Source organism: Ursus americanus, chromosome 35 (genome assembly GCF_024610735.1).
Source record: "Ursus americanus isolate L20-20 chromosome 35, mUrsAme1.1.p, whole genome shotgun sequence".
NCBI classification, from domain to species: domain Eukaryota; kingdom Metazoa; phylum Chordata; class Mammalia; order Carnivora; family Ursidae; genus Ursus; species Ursus americanus.
The window spans coordinates 11,556,529-11,582,779 of record NC_142161.1 but is presented as its reverse complement, the minus strand read 5'-3'; the positions used below and the strand labels follow the sequence as shown (position 1 = coordinate 11,582,779).

Below are 26,251 nucleotides of genomic sequence, written 5' to 3'. Positions count from 1 at the left end.
TCCTTTTGGGAGGGAAAGAACACACTGGTGGAAACAGAAACAGGTTTTCTAATGCCCCCCCGCCTTTGTTTTCCTTGTCTCTTCACTAAATTGAGTTCCCTGAGAGTAAAACCTGCATCTTATTCCTCATGTATTTCCAACATCTAACTTGGTATCTAATATGATAGATGAATATTTATAAACAATTGGATAAATACATGCATGCACTTATAAATTAATTCTGGAGTTGGAATTCTATTTTTGAGGTTTTTAGAATGTTCTTCCTTAAGCAAACTAAGAATCTACAGTATTTCTTTCACTTCACTTGTCAAAAGGAACAGACAACCAGGGAACTGCCATCTGAGAACACTAGCTTTCCCTTTTCCTTCTCAAGCAAATGCAATTGAAGATTTAGGTATATATAAACTCATTATGGAAATCTCTATTATTTATTCACTTCCTACTGGAGTCAATATGAACCTTATTTAGTTACAACACTCAGAAACAGTAAAAATGGTTCATTATTTTTTTCTGTAGCAAATCAAATCTGATCCCAAGTCCCTTTCCTCACAGTCCAGAGGATTCCATGAGAGCTCTAAGGACTTAGGTCTTTAATGGTCCCCCGTAACATGCCTCTTATCCAATTCTGTAGGACCCCTTGGAAGCAGCAGCTCTGTCTCTTCCTGCCATGCAAGCTGGGCTATGCAGAGGGCATTTTCACCAAGGCAAGCATCCCAGCAACCTTTCTTCCCTGATGTCTTAGCCATACCTCCAACGACTGGAAAAAAGGGGGGGGGGGGCGGGTAATGCAAGGACCTTGGCTCATCTTACACTGATAACTCACAAAGTCTAACTTCACCTCTCTAAACTCTTAGAGAAATTAAGGAGTTCCATTAGAAATGTTAACTCAGGGGCGCCTGGGTGGCTCAGTCGTTAAGCATCTGCCTTTAGCTCAGGGCGTGATTCTGGCGTTTTGGGATCGAGCCCCACATCAGGCTCCTCTGCTGGGAGCCTGCTTCTTCCTCTCCCACTCCCCCTGCTTGTGTTCCCTCTCTCTCTGGCTGTCTCTCTCTCTGTGTCAAATAAATAACTAAAATCTTAAAAAAAAAAAAAAAAAGAAAAGAAATGTTAACTCAACTATCTCTGTCTCCCCAGCTGTCATCTTCCAACGAAAAGATGATGAAAGAGTCCACACTATGGCCTTTAAAACCTCTTCAGTCAGTGAGCTTGGTGTCTTTTGCTTGCCTTCCAGATCCACATTCAAGCATTCTCCACCCTGGAGCCTGGGCCAGCAACAGGTGACCCGCTTCCTGGTTTCTGGTAGAGGTTTGTCAATGGGGAGCTCTGGCAGGAAATGCAAGGAAGATGGAGCATGGGGTCAGGTATTTATTTCCCTAAATGCCTCCCTAAAGGGTCAACTGGAGTTGGCTGAGCTTCTTGGCAGAAGGTCAACTCCTTCTCTTAAGGGTCTACGTAAGCCTCTACCTCTTAATTCCAGACTCCCTCCCTTTATGCAGATAACCCCCACTCGAAAGTGTGAATAGTAATACCGCTTGAGTATGGGCTGTATTAAGGGATTTGCTTCCAAAGAGTATATTGTGGAAGGGGGAAGGAAGGTTTAACTTTATACCGGAGAACCCCGGCAAACACCACCTTAGCCAGGTGATCGAGGTTAATATCATCAGCAAAAAAGATATGTTGTCAGCATGTACACTTGCTATGATGTAATAAGAATGGCACTTCACCTCCGTGATCCTCCTTCAAAAACCCATAACCTTGGTCTACTCATGAGAAAACATCAAATTCCAATAGAAGGGCACCTTACAATGTACCTTACCGGTATTCCCCAAAACTGCCAAGGTCATCAAAAACAAGAAAAATCTGAGAAACAGCCACAGCCTGAGGAAACGTGAACACTAAATGTAATGTGATATCCTGGATAGAATCCAGAAAAAGGATTTAGTGGAAAAACTAAGAAAATCTGAATAAAGGATGGAGTTTAATTAACGTACCAGTGTTGTTTCCTTAGTTGTGACAAACATACCATAGTAATTTGAGATGAGAATAACAGGGGGAATTGGGTGAGGGGTATATAAGAACTATGTACTATTTTTGATCATTTCTACAAATCTAAATCTCCTGTGAAATTTGAAGTTTATTTTCAAAAGAGAGAAAACTCAAGGTGCTATACATGTATGGTCAGGAAAGGAATGCTGAAATGAATTTACAGAGGGATGCAAATTGGGCAAAATGAGTCAGCATCCACAGAGTAATAATCAAATTTTACATTTTTATGGACAGGAATGATTTGCTTACGATTTGTGTTCAACAAGTTAACTTCTATCTCTAAAGAGTTGTAAGACAGCCTAGTCAAAGACAAATCCTATATAGCCCTATAGGACCAAAGGAATCCCCAGAAACTCCAGCATTCACTTCAAAGAATATCTAGAAATCTCTTCTGCCCATTCAAAATCTTTCATAGTTTTTTCCTACAAAGGATGCAGGTGTCCAAACTATAAAAAGCCCTTACAGGGGCGCCTGGGTGGTACAGTCAATTAAGCATCCAACTCTTGGTTTCAGCTCAGGTCGTGATCTCAAGGTCGTGAGACTGAGTCCTGCATCAGGCTCCCCGCTCAGCGTGGAGTCTGCTTGAGTTTCTCTCTGCCTCTCCCTCTGCCCCTTCCCTCTCTCTAAAATTAATGAATAAATCTTAACAACAACAAAAAAGCCCTTACAACAGCTGGCTTGACTTGACAAAATGGCTAACACACGTATACAAATATTCAAAAGGTTATGCAAAGCTTTGCTAAGTTATCACAACACTATGAACTGAAAAATAACCCAAAGATCAAGATAATTAAGATAATTTATCAGCCTACCGAGGGGAAACCCTACAAACTGCCAGATATCCATCATTGCCTAAGAGTTAAAAACACTTGCAATATCAAGTTACCTACGCAACATACCAGCAAATGGTGCAGTAACAAAATAATTTTAAAAAGCAAACTGAACAAAAGAACAATCAATATCAAGTTCCGAATCCCATCCTCAACCTGGTTGTACAAACTATTCATGTTAGAGATAGACTCAGCTCTTAGATGGGGAACTGTCATTTCCCCAGGCCTCATATTTCCATACAGAGGGGCTTTAACTGGATGAACATTCTGGCCTCAGTTTCTGCCTGTGTAAGAAGAGGCTCCATGACAAATTCTTTTTTTTTTTTTTTTAAAGATTTTATTTATTTATTCAACAGAGATAGAGACAGCCAGCGAGAGAGGGAACACAAGCAGGGGGAGTGGGAGAGGAAGAAGCAGGCTCCTAGCAGAGAAGCCTGATGTGGGGCTCGATCCCGTAACACCGGGATCACGCCCTGAGCCGAAGGCAGACGCTTAACCGCTGTGCCACCCAGGCGCCCCTCCATGACAAATTCTATACCCGCAGTTTGGAGCATTTACCTTTGGACTTTTTGTTTCAGGCTCTTATTTAAATATGTTTGTTTCCTCTTTCCTTGCAGTTTTAAAGCATGTGGCAAGCGTCTTAAAGCCAGACTCCACAAGGGTCTTTCCAACCTCAGTTTCCTGTGTGCTGGCAGAAGAGTGACTACATCTCATGGTCAGTTAGTTAAGAGACTTTTGAATATAACCTAGTATACCTGCTTGAACTCAAGGGCAATGGTGTCGATCATGTCCTATGTGAGAATTTCCACTCTGTGTCACAGCAATATTTCTTATTAAAAATGAATAAATTAGTATTCTGATTCTACGCCAATTCTTGTGCATTTTAGTTAGTGTGAACTAATTTCTCAGAACCTGACCACCTCACTAACCACTGAAAAAAAATAAATCCCGGAGCTTTGAAGTGAGGGGCTAGATTGCTTCCAGCCTCTGTAAGATTAAAACATCTACCTCAGGGGCGCCTGGGTGGCACAGCGGTAAAGCATCTGCCTTCGGCTCAGAGCGTGATCCCGGCGTTCTGGGTTCGAGCCCCACATCAGGCTCCTCAGCTATGAGCCTGCTTCTTCCTCTCCCACTCCCCCTGCTTGTGTTCCCTCTCTCGCTCGCTGTCTCTCTCTCTCTCAAATAAATAAAATCTTTAAAAAATAAAAAATAAAAAAAATAAATAAATAAAACATCTACCTCAGGTTGCCTGGGTGGCTCAGCTGGTTAAGTGTCTGCCTTCCCGTCAGGTCATGATCCCAGGGTTAGGATCAAGCCCCACATGGGGCTCTCTGCTCAGCAGGGAACCTGCTTCTCCCTCTCCCTCTGACTGCCACTCCCCCTGCTTGTGCTCTCTCTGTCAAATAAATAAATAAAATCTTAAAAAAAAAAAAAAAAAAAAACCAACTTTAAATCAACCATCGTACCATCTCAGAGGGCCTAGAATGCATTCCTACATAACCCACTAACGGGAGGGTCTCCTTTTAGCACTGTAACAGTTTAAGAACTATTCCTGCTCAGACAGTGATTTGTTGCATACTCTTAGGTTCCTGTTCAACCACCACCCTCCTCTAGAGCCAACTTAATGTTGCACTTCACCTTTTACTTTTTTTTTTTTTTTTTAAGATTTCTGAGCCATCTCAGGCGTCCCTCACCTTTCACTTCTAACTTGAAGGAAATTGTACAACGTGCACCACCGCAACATTACATATGACGGTATGAAAGAGAATTCCAAAGTGAAGTAAACATTGCTAAGAGAGTCCTTCAAAAATAGGGTCAGGGTAATATGGAGGAAGCAAGGTATACAGATCTCTGTTTCAGTTTTTGGAACACCCTGGACTTTCGACTGTTGTCACTTGCACCTCCACCACCTTTCAGAACACATCCTCTACTTTGGACTGAAATAGAGATAACGTAACCTCTATCAGCTAAATAGCCCATTGTTTATTACACAGTTTAACTCTGTCAGCACCAATCACAACTTAACCAAAGAAAGTCATATAACCTCCCAGGCTTGCCTTTGTATGCCTGCACTTTCCGCTTACAATTCTGAACACACTTTCAATTTCAGTCCACTCTGTGGCTCCAGGATTGTAATCCCTAGGACCCCAAAATAAATGCTCCTGGCTGCTTTACAGTCTCTTCTTCTTGATTGACAATGGGCATAACTGTTTTATAACAAAAAGTGATGTATCTGTGAAGACTTTGCTGCATACTCTACCATCTCAGCACTCCAGGCAAGAACCATTGTTTATCTATTTGTTTTCAGTTTCCCCCACTGGGACTTACTGATACAATTTTATTATTTTCTTCACTCCTAGTGCTTTATGTTTATTCACATTTTACTATTTTATTGCATGTATGTCTTAAATTCTTTGTGGAAGGAGCCTAGAAGGTCAAATATAAAATACAGAAGGGAATACTTTAGTGCCTACTCTCTCCTGCCCTCTGCAGGTGGAAGGAAAAAATAAGTGAGTCCCAACCTATTACCACCGGCAGCAGTGTCCAAGAGATTCTCACCTCACTCAAAGGTTTAAAGCAACTGGTGACTTTTGAGAGATTAATATTACCAACCAGACTTCACCTATTCACAGGAAGGATTTCCCAATTTGCTAAAGTCCCTTCATTGTGGAAAGATCTCTGGGAACCATATATCCTATTTTCAAGAGAACTTGCTGTCTCCTGTGCTTATATACAAATGGACATCAGAATCCTCTCTTACTCTGAGTCAAGGCTGAAGGCCTTCATGTCAAAGTTCCTTATAGCCCTGGGGCGCCTGGGTGGCACAGCGGTTAAGCGTCTGCCTTCGGCTCAGGGCGTGATCCCAGCGTTATGGGATTGAGCCCCACATCGGGCTCCTCCTCTGTGAGCCTGCTTCTTCCTCTCCCACTCCCCCTGCTTGTGTTCCCTCTCTCGCTGGCTGTCTCTATCTCTGTCAAATAAATAAATAAAATCTTTAAAAAAAAAAAAAAAAGTTCCTTATAGCCCTGTAAAACTTGAGTCCGGGAGTGAAAAAGATTCAATAGTTATAATGACATAAAGGCACAAACAATGCAACTTGTCTCTGCTTTGCAGACAAATGTCAACAAACGCAGGAACCCCTGCAATGCAGCAGTCAGAGATAATGTGAGATTTTGCTTTTGATTTTTACAAAAAGTGTAAGGCAGCTTGCAAGATAACCAGCAAACAGGAAGCTTCAATTTTGTGTAGAAAGGACCGTTGATTATGCATGGATTATTTTCCTCAGCCACACTACTTTATATGGATAGAAACACTGTCAGTGATGTCATCTTCTAAAACAAGACTCGAATGTATAGGCATATTGTGCCAACTGAGCCCAAATCAATGACCTGAGTAATGCAATCATGATAGCACTATTATTCCTCACCCAAACCCTCCAAGCCCATAGAAAAATAATGCTAATCTGATGCATGTTCAAGGAATAGGTTGTGTGGGAAAGAAGACCAAGCCTTTGTCTATTTTACTTACATTCTAATATGTACTTACAGGAAACCCCACAAAATTTAGTATCATTATGTGCATCAGAGTATGTAGTTTTATTTTCGGATTGGCAGCAGGTTAAAATACGAACTTTCTTGAATAATATTTTTAGAGAGGATATTTTCTAAAGAACTTAACTCCAAACGTGCACCATATAGCAAACCAACATCTTTTTGAAACTGCAGCGTCAGAATGATTTATAGCATCCCTGATAGAGGAGGTATCGTTGTTTTATTGATTGGAGTAAGGAAAATTTTGAAAGCTTTATAGCTTTTAGTTCCATTTCTGCTTGCTTTGTGATTCAACTGGTTCATTTAATTTACCTACCTTCATTAAGGGCATAATAAGGACTTAAGCAGATTTAAAATTTCTCAACTTCTGGAAACTTAAGCTTTCTGAGCTGAATTGTTTCTTTAAATAATGTGTAGGGAAGAGATCCTACGAGTCTTCCCACTCGTTTAAAGCACACGCTAAGCACTTTCTATGAAGTTAGACAGGTTCACTGTAGGAGTTAGTACCTTGTCTTTGAAGACGGCACATCCGGGTCACCCTGGAGGCAGGCAGAGGCCCCGCCCTTCTAGGGGTGGCGCCACGGCCCATTAGAACGTCCCGCCGCCACGATCCGCCACGTCCTCCCAGCGCGCTGGAGGCGGAGCCTGCGCAGCGCGATCCTCGAACGGATCGATTGCCACGCGGGTTCGAACCATGGCTGAGAGCGACCGCATACCTCAGGCCCGGGCGCTTCTGCAGCAGTGCCTGCACGCCAGGCTGCAAGTACGCCCAGCCGAGGGAGACGCCGAGAGCCAGTGGGTGGAGGTAACGTCAGCCCGCCATTCCGGTACCGCGTGCAGGGGCGGGCCTTCTCGCGTTCTTTTGGTGATGTGCTTCCCGCCCCCCCACCGCCTCTCCCTCTCCTCTGGAGGTGCGTGGCGCCGGCACGTGCTGTGGGCGGTGCGGACTTCCGCCCGGCCCGCCCACCTCCTCCCGCAGAGACAGGCCGGGGTTGGCTTGTCCGGCCGCTATTGCGTTGACGGCACTGGCGCTTTCTCCTTCAGACCTATTCCGGAAGAGCGTGTCCCCTACTTAGGACCGCGGGAATTTGAACTTCGTCTAACCTTCTGCCCACCTGAGCTCGGTGGACTTGAGGCCTAATTGTCTCAGATCTCTTGCTTCAGAAGAGCGAGGGCCTTGCCACGCCCTTTGCTTTGGGCTGCTGGTGGCTAGTGCTGGTCTGGTTCGAGCTTGTAGGTTAGATGAGTTGAAATGTTAAAGACCTGTTGTGACTTGTGCTCCAGGTCCTGTGGAATTCCCTCTTACGTAGTCTGCAGCTAGGCAAAGAAATGAGACTAACCTTGAAACAATTATTTTTTCAAGAAACTTAAAAAATTTACGTATTTGCAACTAGAAACAAAGACTACTACTTTTATTATAATGTTGCGTTGTTGTTAAACACAGTTCCTCCGGAGAATTTAATTTGCACCGATAGGATTTCCTTCTACTTTAATACTTGCCCTTTAAAGACAGCCTGCCCCAAGTCTATGCAAAAATAAATAAAAAGTTCTTTAATGCCCCTGGCCTATTTTTGGAGTAAGTTAAAATGAAGAAAAAATTAGTTGATAATTAAGGCTTTTTGGAGATACTCGAAAACTTAATGTAGGAGCATCTTTTTCACTCATCTGCTGGATTCGTTCCCAGATCTAGCCTTCCTTAACACAATCCTAGTCATTATGTTAAATATTATCCATAAATCATGATATGTGGGTGGTTATTCTTAAATCAGAATCTCTTACTCTCTGCTAATTTAGAAATATTTATAGACATAAATATTCCTATATTTCCTCCTACCCATTTCTTTCTCAAAAGTTCATGTTTCTTGTTTTTGCTGTGCCCCCGCCCTTTTTTGAGGTCTTGATTTCTCTTCCGTCTTGTGGAATTTTGTTCTTTTCATATTTGTCATCCTATCCAAAGAATTGCCTATTTTTATAGTTAACTCTTGGGACTATAAATTCCAAACTATTAATCATTTAAATTTCTTAACATTTTAAAAATCTTTTTATATTCTTCATGCTGCATCTCCTTATGCAAAATCAGAGATTTTATTGCAGCCTTCCAAACTATCAGTTTGTGTTGATAAACTTTAAAAGCTATTCTAAAACTTTCCCTTTCACTCCCACACATAGCTAAGTTAGTATAAAGAGCTGACAAGTAATTAGGTAGTGAGAAAGTAAATTTTTTCCTCTTTCTCAAACATCCTCTTCCCTATTCTATTAAAAGTTATAATTTTTTTAAAGTATTTTAATTGTCAAAAGATTTGAAGGTTACTTTGTGTTCTCAGTTTTATTCATTTAGACTTTTGCTGATACAGGCTAATGTTTTTATTCCTGAAAGGTGAACTTTTAAAAAAATTATGGTGAGAGTGGGGCGCCTGGGTGGCACAGCGGTTAAGCGTCTGCCTTCGGCTCAGGGCGTGATCCCGGCGTTATGGGATCGAGCCCCACATCAGGCTCCTCCACTAGGAGCCTGCTTCTTCCTCTCCCACTCCCCCTGCTTGTGTTCCCTCTCTCGCTGGCTGTCTCTATCTCTGTCAAATAAATAAATAAAATCTTAAAAAAAAAAAATTATGGTGAGAGGGGTGCCTGGGTGGATCAGTTGGTTAAGCATCTGACTCTTGGTTTCAGCTCAGGTCACGATATCGTGAGTGGTGGGATCCAGCCCTGCACTGGGCTCCTAGCTTAGCAGGGATTCTGCTTGAAGATTGTCTCCCTCTGCCCCTTCCCCTGCTCATGCATGTGCTTGCTGTCTCTGATCTCTAAAATAAATAAATCTTAAAAATTAAAAAAAAAAATAACTATGGTGAGAATTATATGTAATTTCCTATATATTTAAATTATTTTCTACCAAAAGAAGCTGTAAGAAAAGTGGTTCTGACTTGAAGAGGGAAACTTGCAGGTCACAACTTAAGATCTATTATTGGAATAAACTAAAACACCCTAATGAGGAGGTAGTGTGGTGGGTGGAAAGAACAGGTGTCTATTTCTCCTTATCATTAGATACTTAATTCTGACATTGCAAGTGTCCAAATACAAATATGCCTGAGATTTTGACTGACTGTGCTTGAGATTTGGGCTGATACTAAAACAATCCCAGTGGAGTGGCCTGTGACAATGGTACAAATATTTGTATCATTCATCATGCCAGCTCCTTACTATGGTTGTGCTTTGGAGATCTTTGCTTGTTCCAGAAGCACATTTACAGTTCTTAAAAATTACTTATTTTCCAGTAAATCAAGTGTGAGTGCAAAACTGCATTTATGTTTGTGTAGAAGACTATTTAGATAACACATACAGCCTGTAAGATACAGTTGAACTTAAAACAAACAACAGAAAAATTGAGTCCCTATCATGTCTGTAAAGTGTTTTGGGAATAAAAATGTAAAATAAATTGTGCTTCAGCCCTTAAATTTATTTTTACGTACTAATTTAATAAACACATATATAGCTCTTATTATGAACTAGGCACTGTTTTAAGCACTTTACAAATATTAATTCATTTAATCTTTATAATAGCTCTTGGACTCAATCTACAAAATAAGAAATTTAATGATTCACTCAGCAAAATCAGAGTCATTTCTCATTTCTCTCTTTTCCGTATATATCCAACAAGAGCTAATAAAAAAATACCCAAGTCATTATATTTAAAAGATTACATTCCTCAGGCACCTGGGTGGCTCAGCCGGTTGGGCATCCAATTCGATTTCAGCTCAGGTCATGATCTGAGGGTGATGGGATCAAGTCCTGCTTAGGTGGGCTCTGCGCTGGGGGTGGAACCTGCCTGGGATTCTTTCTCTCTCTCCCTCTCCCCCTCTCCTCTTCACGCACTCTCTCTCTCTCTTAAAAAACAAAAACAACTTACATTCCTGATAACAGACTACCTCATGATGTAGAACTTAGTATCATAAATGCAGTATCAAGACATAATCATGTTGATTTAAAGCATTAACAATAACAAAAAATAACTGGACAGTTTCTTGGAATTGATTGAAGTAGAGTCAGACCCTTAGTTTTATTACCTGCAAGTAAACGGATTTGGAGAAATAAACAGTAATGATGTCAAAAGACATCAGTCACGCTGTTGCTTATACATCAGCCATATATAATGTGAATTCATTTGGTGTTGACTAAATGGGGCTCTGCAAACTAAACACTTCTAAGTGTCAGCCTTACTTAAGGGAGAGGAGGCTAGTTCATCATAGTCATCATGACTTTGTTTAGAAGTAAATGTTTGAGGGTACAGCTTGTGGTCTTCACTGCTCTTGGTCATATCTTAACCTTAATTTTTGTAAGAAATGATAATTGAGGTGATTAAATATTGGAAAAGGTTTTATTTTCTCCCATAGTTAAGAAATCAAATCTGTTTATAAAAATCTATTCATCTTCCTTTGGGTTTAATTTCCATTTAACAGTTCTGAAATTTTATTCATTTACCTCTCTATCTCTAGTTTTTTTCTAATCTCAATTTTCTCTGGTGATCTCTCATAGGTTCAGAGAGGATTAGTAATCTACGTGTGTTTTTTCAAGGGAGCTAATAAAGAACTTCTTCCCAAAATGGGTACGTATTTGATGTTTGTTTTTAAAAGTAAAAATGAATAGTAACAGATAGATGAACCAGAAGGGGTAAAAACGACAGTCTTAAGTTGTACTGGTAAATTTTAAATGAGTTACCTCTACAGTTGTTGGCTTTAGCTATGTTTGCCTTTTGCGAAGTTTAAAGTAGGCAAGTGTGGTGGAATTCTTTCAAAACATCTGCACCATCTCAGATGGCTTATAGATTGGTTTAGAAGAGTGTACGCACACACACGCACACACAGACAACACACTTAAGATTTAGCCTCGTTTCTATCAGAAACGTGTTAGAAGCAGGGTGGCCACATAGGGAGAAGCAGATGCTTCATTTCTTAATATAGCTTCCTTATCTCCCACAGTCCCTGACAGGGGCATGTAGGTGACATGGTATGTGCAAGATGTGGGTCCCATCAAATCTGGACAGCTAAGTCTTACATCATTATTATGGAAAATTTTAAATTAACTATTCACCTTTTTTTAATAAGAAGTGTATATAAACATAAGGTTCTCCTGATCTTGAACAAAGCCCAGTGTCATCACAACCACACCTCCTCCAGGGACAGAAAAGCAGGGTCAGTGTTATCTCTGAACACTAATTTACCTGCCTGCAGTTCGCCACTGTTCTTAATAGTCCATAGCACTGCACATTCCTTGTGATAATTACGTAGTTTCAGATACACCACATCAAGTACTAGATAGTATTTGATAAAATAATTATGTACAAAAAAACCTGAATTAGTGAAGCTATCCCTAAGGTTGTGGACAGGTTATATTCTCTTATTGGTAGAGGACAGACCCATTAGTTGGATTAATAAGAAATATAAATTATACAAATGGGTAGTTGCAACATGCAGAAGTTAATCTAGAAGAGCTCAAGTAGTGGAACTCCAGGGTCAATAGCCCAATGAGGAACGTCTGGGGCAAAAGTCTAAAAACTCCAAGAGGTGATTTTATACCAAGACATCAAACATGTCCACTTTGTCAGGGGATGAAAACTAGACTTAAAGGACTACGATAGGTGAGGGTAGAAAGCCAATAACTGATGGTTTGAAATTTGATTCTAGAGGATAATAGGGAACTTTATAGGGTTTAAAGAGAAAATGAGGGGGCACCTGGCAGGCTCAGTCAGTGGAGCATGCAGCTCTTGATCTCAGTATCATGAGTTCGAGCCCCATGTTGGATATAGAGATTACTTTAAAAAAGAGAGAGAGAGAGAGAGCAAATGAAATGAGGGCTCCTATTACAGAGGATGATTTGCCAAGACGTATTGCTTGGGTATCGGACATTCTGTCCATTTTCCTAAATTATATTTTGCCTTGAATTAAATCTTTATTGACCATAGTAGAAATCTACAAAAACAGGAAGAGAATTTTTGTCATTGTGACTCAAGATTGACTCCTAATGTTGTTTCATACTTTCTTAAGTGACTCTTAAGCATAATAAAATGAAATGAACCAACCAAATCCAAGCTATATTTTGTGTTAGAGTAAATAAATCCTGCACACTTCCATCTATGTCTGGGTTCACTTTGAAAACGTTAAGATTGTGCTGAATTAGGAGGTCCACCTTAACTCTTTTAGTGGACAGTCTAAAACAAAACTGTATAGATCACTATTCTCAGTAAAGAACTGTGATTCTGTCCCATTCTGCTGGCATGAGTTATAAACAAAAACAGTCCATCTATTATTGATAGCATTAGCTTGTACTTCCCTCTATTCCAGGAGGCAAAGTAAGCCAGTGTGATGGGATTCTCTTAAAACCCCACTTCATACTTAATACATGGATTCTGATCTTCCTAATCAAATCATGTACCCCTTGGGAACATAACCAGTTATATCCATAAAGTTACGTGGCTAACATAGAGATGTGCAGAATCTTTCTCAATTCATCTTCGATATAATTGAACTGAGATCCAGGGACCTGTCAAAGCTTAACTTCCCATATACATCATTAGAGATACTTGATTGATAACCTGTCTTAAGATCTTTGAGCTTCCAACATGCCATTAATTCATTGTCTCATTTTAATTTTACTTACATTTGTATATTTATTATATTTATTTCTACATACTGATATTTGTATACCAAAACATTAATGAATTCTCAGTTATAGCCAGTAGAGGGAGGTGTGTGGAAGTATAATAAATTGTACCTACCTCCCTTGCCTGTAATTCCAAAATTATCTACTTAGTCTGTCACTACCCTGATGCCTGGATAGCTGGATAGAGATTTCCCTTGGAACGAAGTGCTCTGGAGAGTTACAGCTTCCTTAGAAGTAATCCATAACAACTGCTGGCTGTGTAGCAAAGTCCTATTCATAATAGAGAAAATTAGAGGTATTTTAAAATAGATATTTGTTGAAAATTGAAAATGCTTAATGCATACTTTAGGAATGCATTTGGGTGTTCATCTTGGCAGGTTTCTACCAGGTTAATTCCCTGGTTTGTAGAGTGGGGCAAACATACTGAGTGCTTACTAATATTTACTACAAACCCTCCCATACTTGAAACCATTGACAACCCTACTAGAAAGCATATCTTTTCAAACCTAATTATTGGGTAGGAGTGTGAGATCTTTGTAGTTTCTTTTACCATTTGTCCTCTGAGGAATATTCCTTTTTTTTTTTTTTAAGATTTTATTTATTTATTAGAGAGAGAGTATGTGTGTGTGTGTGTCTGTGTGTGTGTGTGCGCGTGTGCGCAAGCATGGGGAGGGGCAGAGGAAGAGGAGAGAATCTCAAGCAGACTCCATGCTGAGCATGGAGCCCAATGGGTGGCTTGATCTCACCGCCCTGAGATCATGACCTAAGCCGAAATCAAGAGTTAGATGCTTACCCGACAAGCTACCGAGGAGCCCTTGAGGAATATTCTTTATAAGCAGAAGTTATTTATACCCTTGATAGAGTCAAGAAGCCCTAAGGCTATTCATATTAGGTGTTTCTTTAGTTTATTGTTTTGAAAATAGCTAATGTTGAGATGTAAAGGTTTTCTAAGTTTAGATTTTTAGCTACACATAGATATTTATGGCTTTTTTGACAGTTCTTATTAGCTATAAGAATATAGTTTCATAAATGCCATAAAAATAATAACACCATGTTTTCTTCTGTGTATATGAACATAATGCCAATATACATGTTAATTTACTTTTTTGGTTGTGACAGTGAATTTCTGATGATGCTTGCTTTGACCTTTACTCCTCTCCCATGGGTTACATTTGTCATATGATTGGACCATGTTAAATAGTGCCTTTGAAATTATGAAACCACAAAATTATCTGGTTTTCTTTTTATTTTTTTATTTTTAAAGTTTTTTTTTTTAATTTATTTGACAGAGAGAGACACAGCGAGAGAGGGAACACAAGCAGGGGGAGTGGGAGAGGGAGAAGCAGGCTTCCCGCTGAGCAGGAAGCCCGATGCGGGGCTCAATCCCAGGACCCTGGGAACATGACCTGAGCCGAAGGCAGACGCTTAAAGACTGAGCCACCCAGGCGCCCCAAATTATCTGGTTTATAATCAGAGTAAACCTGGAACCTTTGTCTCAGCTTAGAACTCTAGGCAATTAAGTTACTCTAAGATTTCTATTTAATATTCTTTGTTGTAAAGCAGAATTTGGTGTGAGGAGGATTCATCATGGCCTTTTTCCAATGAGATTTGCTTATGGAATATAAAAAGGAACAAAAAGGCAAAACCTTCTCATGTATCCCCCTGGGGCAACAATATTTTGAGGTTTCAGTATACAGTTAATTTTTAGTCCTTACTGCATGAATTTATTGTTAGGAAATCTTGACTGCGCAGTTGGATTTAAAACATCATGACATTTTTTGCATGAAATTTGCCTCATTTTTCATGCTTAGATCACTTACCTTAGTGAGGCAGTTCTTTAAATCTGAATAGAGATTTTGGGTAAAAAGCATGAGCCAACAAACTAGATTTTAAACATGAGATTTGCTGACTGGATGATTACTGCTTTTCTTCATGTTTGTTTCTCATTTCAAGACGTTTTCCCTTTCTTCCCCACCCAGTTAATACACTGTTAAATGTGAAGTTAAGTGAAACAGAAAATGGCAAGCATGTGTCTGTATTGGATCTACCTGGCAATGTTCTAATCATCCCTCAAGCCACCCTTGGGGGGAGAGTAAAAGGAAGAAACATGCAGTATCACTCTAACTCTGGAAAAGAAGAAGGCTTAGAACTTTATTCCCAATTTGTGACTCTATGTGAAAAAGAACTGGCTGCCAACAGCAAGTGTGCCGAAGCTGGGGTTGTGGTGGAACATGGTACTTACGGGAACAGGCAGGTGTTGCAGCTGGATACCAACGGACCATACACACACCTAATTGAGTTTTGAAAAATTAAAAGTTAGCTTCTACAGTTGTTTTCTGGTATAAAATGATCTCAACTATAATTAGATTTTCTTCCTCTTCTTGAATACACTAATCTGTGGCATTTTTAGGAAAGAAAATCCTGGGTCCCATCCATACCTCTGCAACCTGTTAATTAGATGGCCTGGCCTTGCCAAGTCACCAAACGCTAGATCTCAGTCACCTTTTGTCCTGCTTTCCCCTACACTTCCATTTGAAAACTTGAAAAATGCTTTCTATTCACTTTATAGTCATTGTGGAAATGTTCTTAGCTGTATTTAAGTATTGTGCATGAAGAATTTTGTGCAATCAAGAAAAATATGTCTTATACCCTCAAATGTATGAAGTATGTAATAAAAATAACTTTGTATTAAAATTAGGTACAATCCCACACAAACCGATTACAGTTTTGTCAGTTTTTTTTTACTATTTTAGTTTTCCATATTCTGAGCAAAAACAATATGCTATTTACTATTCCTTTTAATAATACCTGTGAAAATGTAATCTAGAAATGTTATTGTGCATTATATTACTTTCCAAGGACATCCAACTACTTTAAATAATTTTGAAAATCTTTAGTTGAGGGAGGCCTGGGTGGTTCAGTCGGTTAAGCATCTGCCTTCAGCTCAAGTTATGATCTCAGAGTCCTGGGATTGAGCCCTGCATCAGGCTTTCTGCTCAGCGGGGCGTGTGTGTCTCCCTCTGCCTCTGTGCTCTCTCGTTCTCTCTCACTCTCAAGCAAATAGATAAAATCTTTAAAAAATCTTTAGTTGATACAAGAACAAGATACAAAGATTAAAAATTATTTTTATTTAATATACCAATTGGTTAATTAATATTTCTGTTTCTCAGTTTTTTACCAAAATAATGTGTGTCTCATTTTCTGTCTTTGGTTTTTCAAAGTTACTGTTTTGTGAAATTAATGCTCATAAGTTTTTTAGGAAGTCCCTTCTTGCTTAGATTGCCATAATAGGAAAAAGAAAAAGGGAAGCTTTCTGCTGCAATTTTTGGAAACAAGCTGACTTGTTCTTTTCCATATTATTTAGATAACAATTTCGAGCCAGTGTTTTTTCTGTTAGTGAATATTTGTGCCGCACCCCCATACGTATGTTGAAGTCCCCCAAATTGATGGTATTTGGAGATTGGGCTTTAGGAGGTAATTAGGGTTAATGAAATCATAAGAGTGGGTCCCTCATGATGGAATTAGAATCTTCATAAGAAGAGTTACCAGAGAACTTGCTTGCTCTCTGCTCCCACCATGTGAGAATGCAATGAGAAGGGGGCTATCTACAAGCTAGGAAGAGAACCCTTATCAGAAACTGACCATGTTGACACCTTGATCTTGAACTTGCAGCCTCTAGACTGTGAGAAAATAAATTTCTGTTGTTCAGGCCACTCAGTGTATAGTTATTTTGTTAGGCCAACCTGAGCTGATGAAGATAGTGATACAAGATAGCTAATGAGGTAGATTTTTCACAGTCAAGAGAGGAAGATACATGAGAAACTGAAAGAATAAATGAATCAAAAGATAATATTCAGTTCTTGCAAACTCTTCTGACTTTATTTGAAAAGTTAGTTTGAAGAGTAAACACCAAATAATATTTCTGATTACCAAAAGATGAAGAAATTAACTTGAATAAACATCTTAAGTAGCTGCTAAAAATTCCTTTGTGTCATAATTTCTTTAGGTCTGTCCTAAGATGCTTAAAATTTTTGTTATCACAAAAATCCTATTACTCTATATCCTTCCTGTACTATTCTATTTTGGAACCTGAGAATCAATAACTGGCTTGGTAATGAGCTCATTGTCCTTAACTTTTGCTTTATTGATTCATGATACACTTATTGAAACGTAATAAACTATTCATAAACTTTCAAACTCCAATTTTCTCAAAGCTTCTCTGAGGTGTATCTGTCTTTCGAAAAGATTATGTGTTACCTATTTTAAATCATTTTGAATTTGTGTGTAGGTGAAATGCTGACTCATAGCCCTAGATTGCTGTTTTATAGTTCAGGCAATTTTTTACAAATTTGCTTGAGGAGAATAGCAATTTCAACTCCTCGAAGAGTTATTAAGCAGAAAGTGATGGCCAACTTTCATTTCCAAGGAGGCTAGGACAAGAGAGTTAAGACAGGAGAGATAGTGGATATGAAAATAATGACACCTTGGCTTTCTGTAGCTCTTCTGGCCCAAGGTGCTCAAAGAATCTTTAATAGATCCTTTTATCTTCCCAGTATATAACGAGGATAATGCTGTGGAAAGTAAGATAGTGCTTAAGTAATTTCCCCAAGATCACACGATAGGGAGGAATGATGTCCATCTTTCTACTTTTTCTCTAATGAGAATTATTAAAACTGAAATTGATCTTGGTAAAGGCTTAGCGTCTCCCAGTGTGGATCACTTGAGAAAGAACCAATAAATTGGTTTACTTACAGAATTAGGTGGCAGTATGGTTGCACCTAGTTTATGTGCCTTCTGCCTCTGTTTTTCTGAGATTCCAGAGTATCTCAATTAGAATTTCATTTCTAAGTATTATTTTATCTGACCATTTAGAAACAACATGGGCTCAATTATAGAAAATAGTGTATGTAAGACACAAATTAGCAATGAATGTGGTTTTAATATCTTGAATATACTCGTACAAAGTAAGATCAAATACAATTATCATTCCTTCATCAGTTCAAGTAAAAAAAAGCCCCACCATTGACGAACCATATCTGTATTAATGATGATTTATTGACTCCATAATGAAAGAACTCAACTTATCAAATATAAAGAGCAAATACTGTGGAGTCCTATGCCACTTGTCTTGGAGAATAAAAATTCACATTGGTGTCTTAAGACAGTGACATGTCCTATTTTTACTATCCATGGTTAATACTGCAGAGGGCATGACTTGCTATACTTAAATGTATTTAGGGCACCTGGGTGGCTCTGGGTTCAGTGTCCGACTCAGTTTTGGCTCAGATCATGGTCTCGGTTGTGAGATCAAGCCCCCATCAGGCTCCCCATGCAGTGTGGAGTCTGCTTGAGATTCTCTGCCTCTCCCTCTCCTCTGCCCCTCCTCCCGTTCACATGGATGCTCTCTCGCTTGCTCTCTCTCAAATAAATAAAACCTTTAAATGTATTTATTAAGTTTAGTCATCCCCAAACTTACTGAAATTTTTTTAAAAACCTAGAAATGCCTTACCTGTTAATTTATTGAAATAATACTAGTTTGGAAAAGGGAAGATCTATAGAAAAATAACATTTTCATTCTGAAGCCACACTGTAGTGATGACTTTAAATGTTTGATAGTCTCCTAATTATTCTCCCTTCCTCCTATTTCTCCTGCCTCTAATCTTTTTTGCAGACCATCTATCTCCAAGGTAATGATCCTAGAACATTCTTTTCTCCTTGATATTCCACAGTTCAGAAACTTTTTTTCATTAAGTTGTTTATTCTAACCCCAGGATAGTTAATGTACAGTGTTATATTACCGTTCAGAAACTTTTACAACCTTTTATCTATGGGTCAAAGTCTGAATTTCTGAAGTTGGAATGAAAGTTCTCCATACTCCTTAGGAGTGAATGAAATCATGCGGGGAGAACTGTAGAGAGGACCAAAGTCAGAATCTTGGGAAAACATAAAGGAAGAGCAAACAAATGAGAGTCCAGGGGACACTATAGAGATCAGAAATGCAGAGAGAACCCAAAAAATGCAGTATTAACAGAAAGTAATTTTCAAGATGTAAATAGTAACAAAGTAAGTGCCACATATTGAAGAAAAACTGGATAACACAGACTGAAGAGAGACCTCTAGGCCCAGCAGTTAGGTATTTTCAAGCTTCTGGAAAATGGGGGTTAATTTTACAAGACTCAGGAGAAGTAGAAAAAGAGTCTTAATCTTTCAGCCTTGGGCAGAGTGTCTCAAAGTGCGCCAGTGGACCAGGAATCACCTAGAGCCTAATATTTTGACAAAATGCAGTTTTTTAGGACCATCCCAAATGTGCCGTATTAGAATCTCAGGACTTAGAATCTATCTACTCACCAGTGACCCTGGGTGATTCTCAGGAACACCAGAATCCCAGAATCACTGCTGCTCGGAATGAAGCCCAGACTTCTAAGGCTGCTGTCACAGTTTTATAGTGTGGCTCCAGCTTGACTTTTTTTTTTTTTTTTAAGATTTTGTTTATTTGAGACAGAGAGAGCAAGAGCACGAGTTGGGGGGAGGAGCAGAGGGAGAGGGAGAAGCAGACTCCCCATTGGGCAGGGAGCCTAATGCGGGGCTTGATTTCAGGATTCTGGGATCATGACCTGAGCCAAAGGCAGACGCTTAACTGGCCAAGACACCCAGGTGCTCCTCCAGCTTGACTTTCTAACCCTTTCTCCCACTACCCCCACTAGAAATTTTCCAATGTAATTCTGTTTTTCTTAAATCATGCCTATGCCTGAGTTGCTCTGTACTTTCCTAAATCCATCACCATTCAATATCTAGCTCAAGTCAATCTCTTCTGATCCCAGAGTAATTTGTCCTGCCTCTACCTTCCTCCAAATTGTAGTTGTCCCACTGTTGACACTTGTGATGACTCTTATGAGTTTGAGTACTTTGGCTTTAAATTTTTTATGTTTTATGTGTCTTAACTGTAAGAGTATAAATAACATTGGGCAGAGACAATATAATAGTGAGCATACATAACATAGTATAATGTGTTTTGTAACCTCTCACAGTACTTCCACAGCACTGTGTATGTTGTCCATGCTCATAATTCTCAGTAAATAGTACCTGAATTAATATGAACATATATTGAGCACCTGGGTGGCTCAGTCGTGATCACAGGGTTGTGATATCGAGACCCATACTGCGCATGGAGTCTGCTTAAGATTCTCTCTCTCCCTCTGCCCCTGCCCTGCTCCCTCTCTTAAAAAAAAGGCGGGGGGAGAGCTCTAGGATCTAAAAGCACTATCCCTAGGGCACCTGGGTGGCTCAGTTGGTCAAGCATCTGCCTTTAGCTCAGGTCATGATCCCAGGGTCTTGGGATCAAGTCCCACATCGGGTTCCTTGCTCAGCGGGAGCCTGCTTCTCCTTCTCCCTCTGCTGCTCCCCCTGTTTGTGCTCTCTCACTTGTGTGCTCCCTCTCTCAAATAAATAAATAAAATCTTTGAAAAATATATGAAGATATGTCAGTGGCCAGGATACTCTTAATTTTGGATCAGTAATGCCAGCATTTCATATATGGATTTCTTTGCTACCGAGGAATAAAAAGAGGTTGCAATGTACAGGAAGTAAGTTTAATATAGCTACACCTTGCTTCGATACAATAGGTAACACCAGAAAAGTTAGAGGAAAATTAAGACAGATTGAGATTCAATGCAATTGTGAGCATTGCTGTTTCTATTTTATTACTTTATTACATCAGAGTGGTCACTTCACATTTTCTTAAGGTTCACTCTCTCTATATTTATAGTATAACTGTACTTCCGTAATAGCCCTGTACTTTAAAAAGTGTACAAAAAGCAAGCCATTCTAAAAATACAGAAGGGGAAAACTATTTCATTTAAGAAAACCTATATTTGAGCCCTCATGAAACAAACATTGTGAACAAATAAAAATGTCTTTATTTTATTTATAAATACGAATTTTACAGCATCAAGCTTTATATGACCCTTCTATATTTAGTTACAAAATAAAGCAGTTGTGGGATGCATCACAAATAGCCAACTTTGTGATAAATATGACCCTACTTCTTTACCGGACTTTCCCATATAAATGAATTTTTTGCACTGAGTTAACCAGCATTTTTTCTCTTAAGCTTAATAAAATTTGACCTATTACATCAGTTTTTTTTTTCTGAATGTGAAAAGAATTTATGTAGAGAATGTACCACACCCTGTGTAACAGCATCTGAGAACCATTAGCTATAAACAGTTGGGGTTGGGAAAGTAATTGTGGACTTTATTGAAGGAGGGGTGTAGTTTGAGTTTAAGGGAACATCTGACTGCAAAAATGCATCCTTGACTCCAACTTAGAGATACTGTTTACTTAGCTTTGTTCTCACATAGATAAACTAAGGCACATTTTCTACGCAAGGCATTCTTTTTTTTTTTTTTTTTTTCCTTTTTTGAGAGAGAGCGAGAGCTGGGGGAGGGGGAGAGGAAGAGAGAGAATCTTAAGCATGCTCCACGCCCAGCACGTACCACAACCCTGAAGTTATGACCTCCTGACCTGAGCCAAAATCAGGAGTCTGAGGCTTAACCGACTGAGCCACCCAGGCACCTCTCAAGGCATTCTTTTAATCTACTTCACATCCCCAAGGAAGTCTCTTCCTGAGTAGATATGATCATCTTCAAAGTTTAGTTTGCTCAGTGCCTGGATTAATTTATTTCCTCATTACGTTCAGGTAGTCCACATGGCTTTGATTTCTTTTCACAGTATGCATGCTTGCCTTTTTTAAGCCAGATGTTGAAATTTTTCTTTTTTTTTTAAAGATTTTATTTATTTATTTGTCAGTGAGAGAGCACAAGCAGGGGGAATGTCAGACAGAGGGAGAAGCAGGCTCCCCACTGAGCAGGGAGCCAGATGCTGGACTCAATCCCAGGACCCTACGATCATGACCTGAGCTGAAGGCAGATGCTTAACCACTGAACCACCCAAGCATCCCTAAAATGTTCTTTTAACATTTGCTTAATACTACATCATGGATAGTTGCTCTCCACTTAAAGGTTGTAGTCTTTAGAATCTGTGGATCAGCAGTTGAGCCGAGAGCTGTGCAAAATATAAATTATTTAAATATGATCCTTAATCTCAAGGAATTTACCATGTAGTAGGGGACATGATAGGCATAAATATACTAGGTAATATGTGGTCAGTGATATCTGGATGATGCTATCTATGAACTGTTGAGTAGCAGTAGATAGAGAGGATACTTCTGGCTGGAATGGTGAATCCCTGTTGCTGACAAAGATATGGCAATTTGAGCTGTCCCTTGAAGAATAGGTAGAATTTCTATAGGCCCAAAAGAGGGGGTAGGGGTGCATTTCTATTAGTTGAACTAATAGTAAGATGTCATTGGAGGCTTTTAAAGAGAAGAGTGACATCATTAAAACAATTTTAAGGAGGCTAGACCTGGCACTGGTACGTGAGGATTTCAAAGAGAAGAAAATTTGGCGGCAGGAAGACTTTTTTTTTTTAATTGTACAGATATAAGGAGGTTGAGGCTAACTTAAAACATGATAGTGGCTGTGAACATGGAAATAAACATAATTGGAGATACTGAAAGGTGTTTGAAAACAAATACACTCAAGGCAGCTGCCTGGTTGTGGTGGGGCTAAAGGGAGGAATCAGAAATTAAAATCTCATGTGTGGGTTACTGAAGAAGGTGAATTCAGATTTTAGTATGTTGAGCTTGAGAGACCTGAAGGTTTACCCAAGTGGAAATGCCAAGCAGATTTGTTACTTAGGGCAGAGAGAGTACAGATTTGGAAATCTTATTTATGAAAGTGGTAGTTGAAGCCCCAGAAATAGACAAGATTCAATCATCCAGTATTCACTGAGTGCCTACTCTGGTACGTATAAGAAGTACATTAAAAAAGGAAAGGGCAATTTCTGTCCTCTTGGAGATTGTAACAACTGGTGTGTTAAGGCAGTTAACTGGAACGCAGAGAAAGTGGAGGTGCCAAAAGAGATAAAAACACTACTGTGGAGATTTGGAGATAGAGATCTCATCTAGTTAGGGGAGCACTAACATTTCAGTATAATTTTGAAAGTTAAGAGATAACGAGAGGGGGCACCTGGGTGGCTCTGTCAGTTAAGCATCTGCTTTCAGCTCAGGTCATGATCCCAGAGTCCTGGGATAGAGCCCAGCTCAGCGGGAAGCCTGCTTCTCCCTCTCCCTCTGCGACTCCCTCTGCTTGTGCTCTCTCACTCTCTCTATCAAATAAATAAGTTTTTTAAAAATTTTTTTAAAAGCTATGAGAGAGGATATAGAGAACAACAAAGCACTTGAGTTTCAACCAGATTTAGAGCAACAGACAGAAGAGGAAAAATTGACAAAGGAAGATCAGACAGATATAGATAGGTGGAGAAAGTGGAAAAAATAAGTGGAAACACCAGTATCCTGGAGTTTAAGGTTTCAATAATTGGGGGAAGTGGATGCAAACATATAGAAAAGCTGAAAGAATTATATACTTAACACCCATATACCCACAACCTGGATTCTGTAGTTAGCATCTTGCTGTATTTGCTTTAATACCTATCTATCTGTCCATTCCAAGAATGACACTACTTTGTTTTGCCAGTTGTTTTAATTTATTCCTCCTCTTTCCTCGCTTTTTGCCTCTACTGATTAAGCCTCTCCCCTCAGAAGCCCAGCTTGTTGTGAGCCTGCTGCATTTCACTGATATGCCCAGATTCACTATACTTATTTATAGGAAACCTCTCTACTCCATGTGCCTTTTCTGTCTTTAAAGAAAGGTCCCAAATGATGGTTCATGGAGAAATAATATTCCCACCCTTCAAGTTAGTTTAGTTAGCTCTCCCTGGAAGTCTGAACCTGAGCATAGAGAAGAATACTGTTTCTAAATGACTCCATGATTTGTCTAGCTTTCTAGCAGCTTATCAAAAGATGGTTTGATAACCTTAACTGGAATTACTACAAAAACTTGTTTAAATGCAAATTCCTGCAACTCACCCTGGAACTACTGAATCAGAATTTCTAATGTGAAGCCTGGGAATCTGCATCTTAACAGTCAGTTTCCCCACCTGTGACTCTTATACAGACTAGCATGTGAGAATTGCTTGTATAGTGGTAACATCTCCAGACCAAGAGTCCGGAGACTTCCGGTGGAGTCTCAGCTTTCCCATGGACTGTGTGTGTTATCCTACCCTAGGGTAACTCAATCCCTCTAGGACGTATCGTGAAAGGGAAGGAATTGTACTTGATCTAAGATTCTTCTTCTCTTGATTCTAAGGTCCTATTCAGCTCTACCATTTTGTGGAACTCTTAAAACTGAATCCTGTAAATTAGAAGCTGTTGGTGAAATTTTAATCAGATGAACTGAAAAGAAATGTTTAGGATTATATTCATTTGAGCCATAGTTGTTTCCTTTCATTCAACTAGTACATGAGTTACTCATCACAATAACTAAATTCTTGCATCTCATGAGTTTTCATTTGGTTTTCCAAAGCAGAATCGTGGAATGAGCTTCAGGCATTTCACTCAGTCTTTTGCCATTTCATAGCTCCGTGTTTCCTTGGTGATTCCAGTGTTCATAGTCGGCCAGGTCCCCTCTGAACTGTTGCCACTCTGCATTCCTTTTACATTGTTGATAATAACCTTCTCTTCTTTCCTATAAAGAAAGTGAATTATTTTCTCAGGACTCTGAATTGGCAGAAGTTAATGCAAGTTTTAAAGCTGTATTTAGCAGGGAAGGAGAAAACATCTGATTGTCTTAAGCAACAATTAAATTTTGTGCCCTCAGTCACCTTGGTGTTGGGTAAGATTTTTTTCCATTATAAATCTGTGCCTAATTTTAGTATCAAGATGATTTCAGAATATTATTTTAAATGTTGCTCAGTGTTCTGGCTATCATCTCATAAATAATAATGATGAGTGCCCATATCCTCCAACAACGTTGTTTTTAATCTTTTTCTTCTCAGTGGTATTACAAATTTCCTATTTGCTAAACTTTTCCAAAAATGTTATTGGCAGATCTTATTTACTGAGTTCATGTGATCAGAATAAAGTCCATCCAGTATATAGCCCATATATTTGTGTTTATCCCAAAATATGTGTAGGAGTATAGTAATGGTATATTAATTCTCTTATTTTCTCCTCCTTTTTTCCTTGATATTTTCATTAGAAATAAGAAATTAAGCATTTTAATACTGAGCCACTGCTACCCTCGGTTTGATTAATATTTAAGATTTTTTAATTAACCAAATACTTACTACTTAGTATGTGCAAAGCAGCGGTTGACATCACAAGCAAACATAGACATATTGCAAGATACCTACCATTAAGCTTACAACAGTGATTCATCCTGAATTACACAGTAATCAGTAGAAAAAAATATTGGATTTTAGCTCTCCTAGGAGTTCTTTGTTGGATACACTTAGAATTCAAAAGACATAGTGTTTTAAATAAGAATGGATTTAGGGGATGCCTGGGTGGCTCAGTCTGTTAAGTGTCTGCCTTTGGCTCAGATCATGATCCCAGGGTCCTGGGATCGAGTCCCACATTGGGCTCCTTGCTCAGTAGGGAGCCTGCTTCTCCCTCTGCCTGATAAATAAATAAACTCTTAAAAAAAAAAGAATGGATTTAGAATCTGCTATATACACAGTTTTGGGAAACATGGGATAAAAATATAAAAAGTGCTCCCATCTTTTGTAGGTTCATATCTTTATATATTTAAGGAGACAGAGAAATTGGGGCAGGGAACATAGATCTGAAAGTGAGTCACATATACGTGGTAGTTAAAGCCACCAAAGTTAATAGTATGGTGGTTCTTCAAAAAGAAAAAAAAATAATAGAGCTACCATATGATTTAGCAATCCCACTTCTGAGTATATATAGAAAAGAATTGAAAGCAGATTCTCAAAGAAATATTTGCACACCCATGTGCATAGCAGTATTATTAATAGCCAGGACTTCTGGGTGGCTCAGTTGGCTGAACATCCAACTCTTGATTTTGGCTTGGGTTGTGATCTAAGGGTCTTGGGATCAGTCCCCGCATAGAGCACCACTCGGCGTGGAACCTCCTTGGGATTTTCTCTGTCCCTTTCCTTCTGCTCCTCCCCCCACTTACGTGTGCTGTCTCTCCCTCTCTCTCCCTCAAATAAATAAATCTTAAAAAAAAAAAAAAAAGCCAAGATAGC

General features: G+C 39.2%; 2 protein-coding genes across 2 annotated transcripts in view; both read left to right on the top strand.

The window, feature by feature from the left end:
- Positions 1–7,101: 7,101 nt before the first annotated feature.
- Positions 7,102–15,797, top strand: DTD2 (D-aminoacyl-tRNA deacylase 2). Its single transcript, XM_045802597.2, has 3 exons — positions 7,102–7,232; positions 10,955–11,024; positions 15,058–15,797. The coding sequence occupies exons 1-3, from the start codon at positions 7,122–7,124 to the stop codon at positions 15,381–15,383; spliced, it is 507 nt and encodes a 168-aa protein (XP_045658553.1). The 5' UTR covers positions 7,102–7,121; the 3' UTR covers positions 15,384–15,797.
- HEATR5A (HEAT repeat containing 5A) overlaps positions 10,975–26,251 on the top strand; it is a 135,447-nt gene continuing 120,170 nt past the window's right edge. Inside the window, exon 1 of the mRNA XM_087859098.1 lies at positions 10,975–11,024. The gene's annotated coding sequence lies outside the window, so the exon portion shown is untranslated. The remainder of the gene's footprint in view (positions 11,025–26,251) is intronic.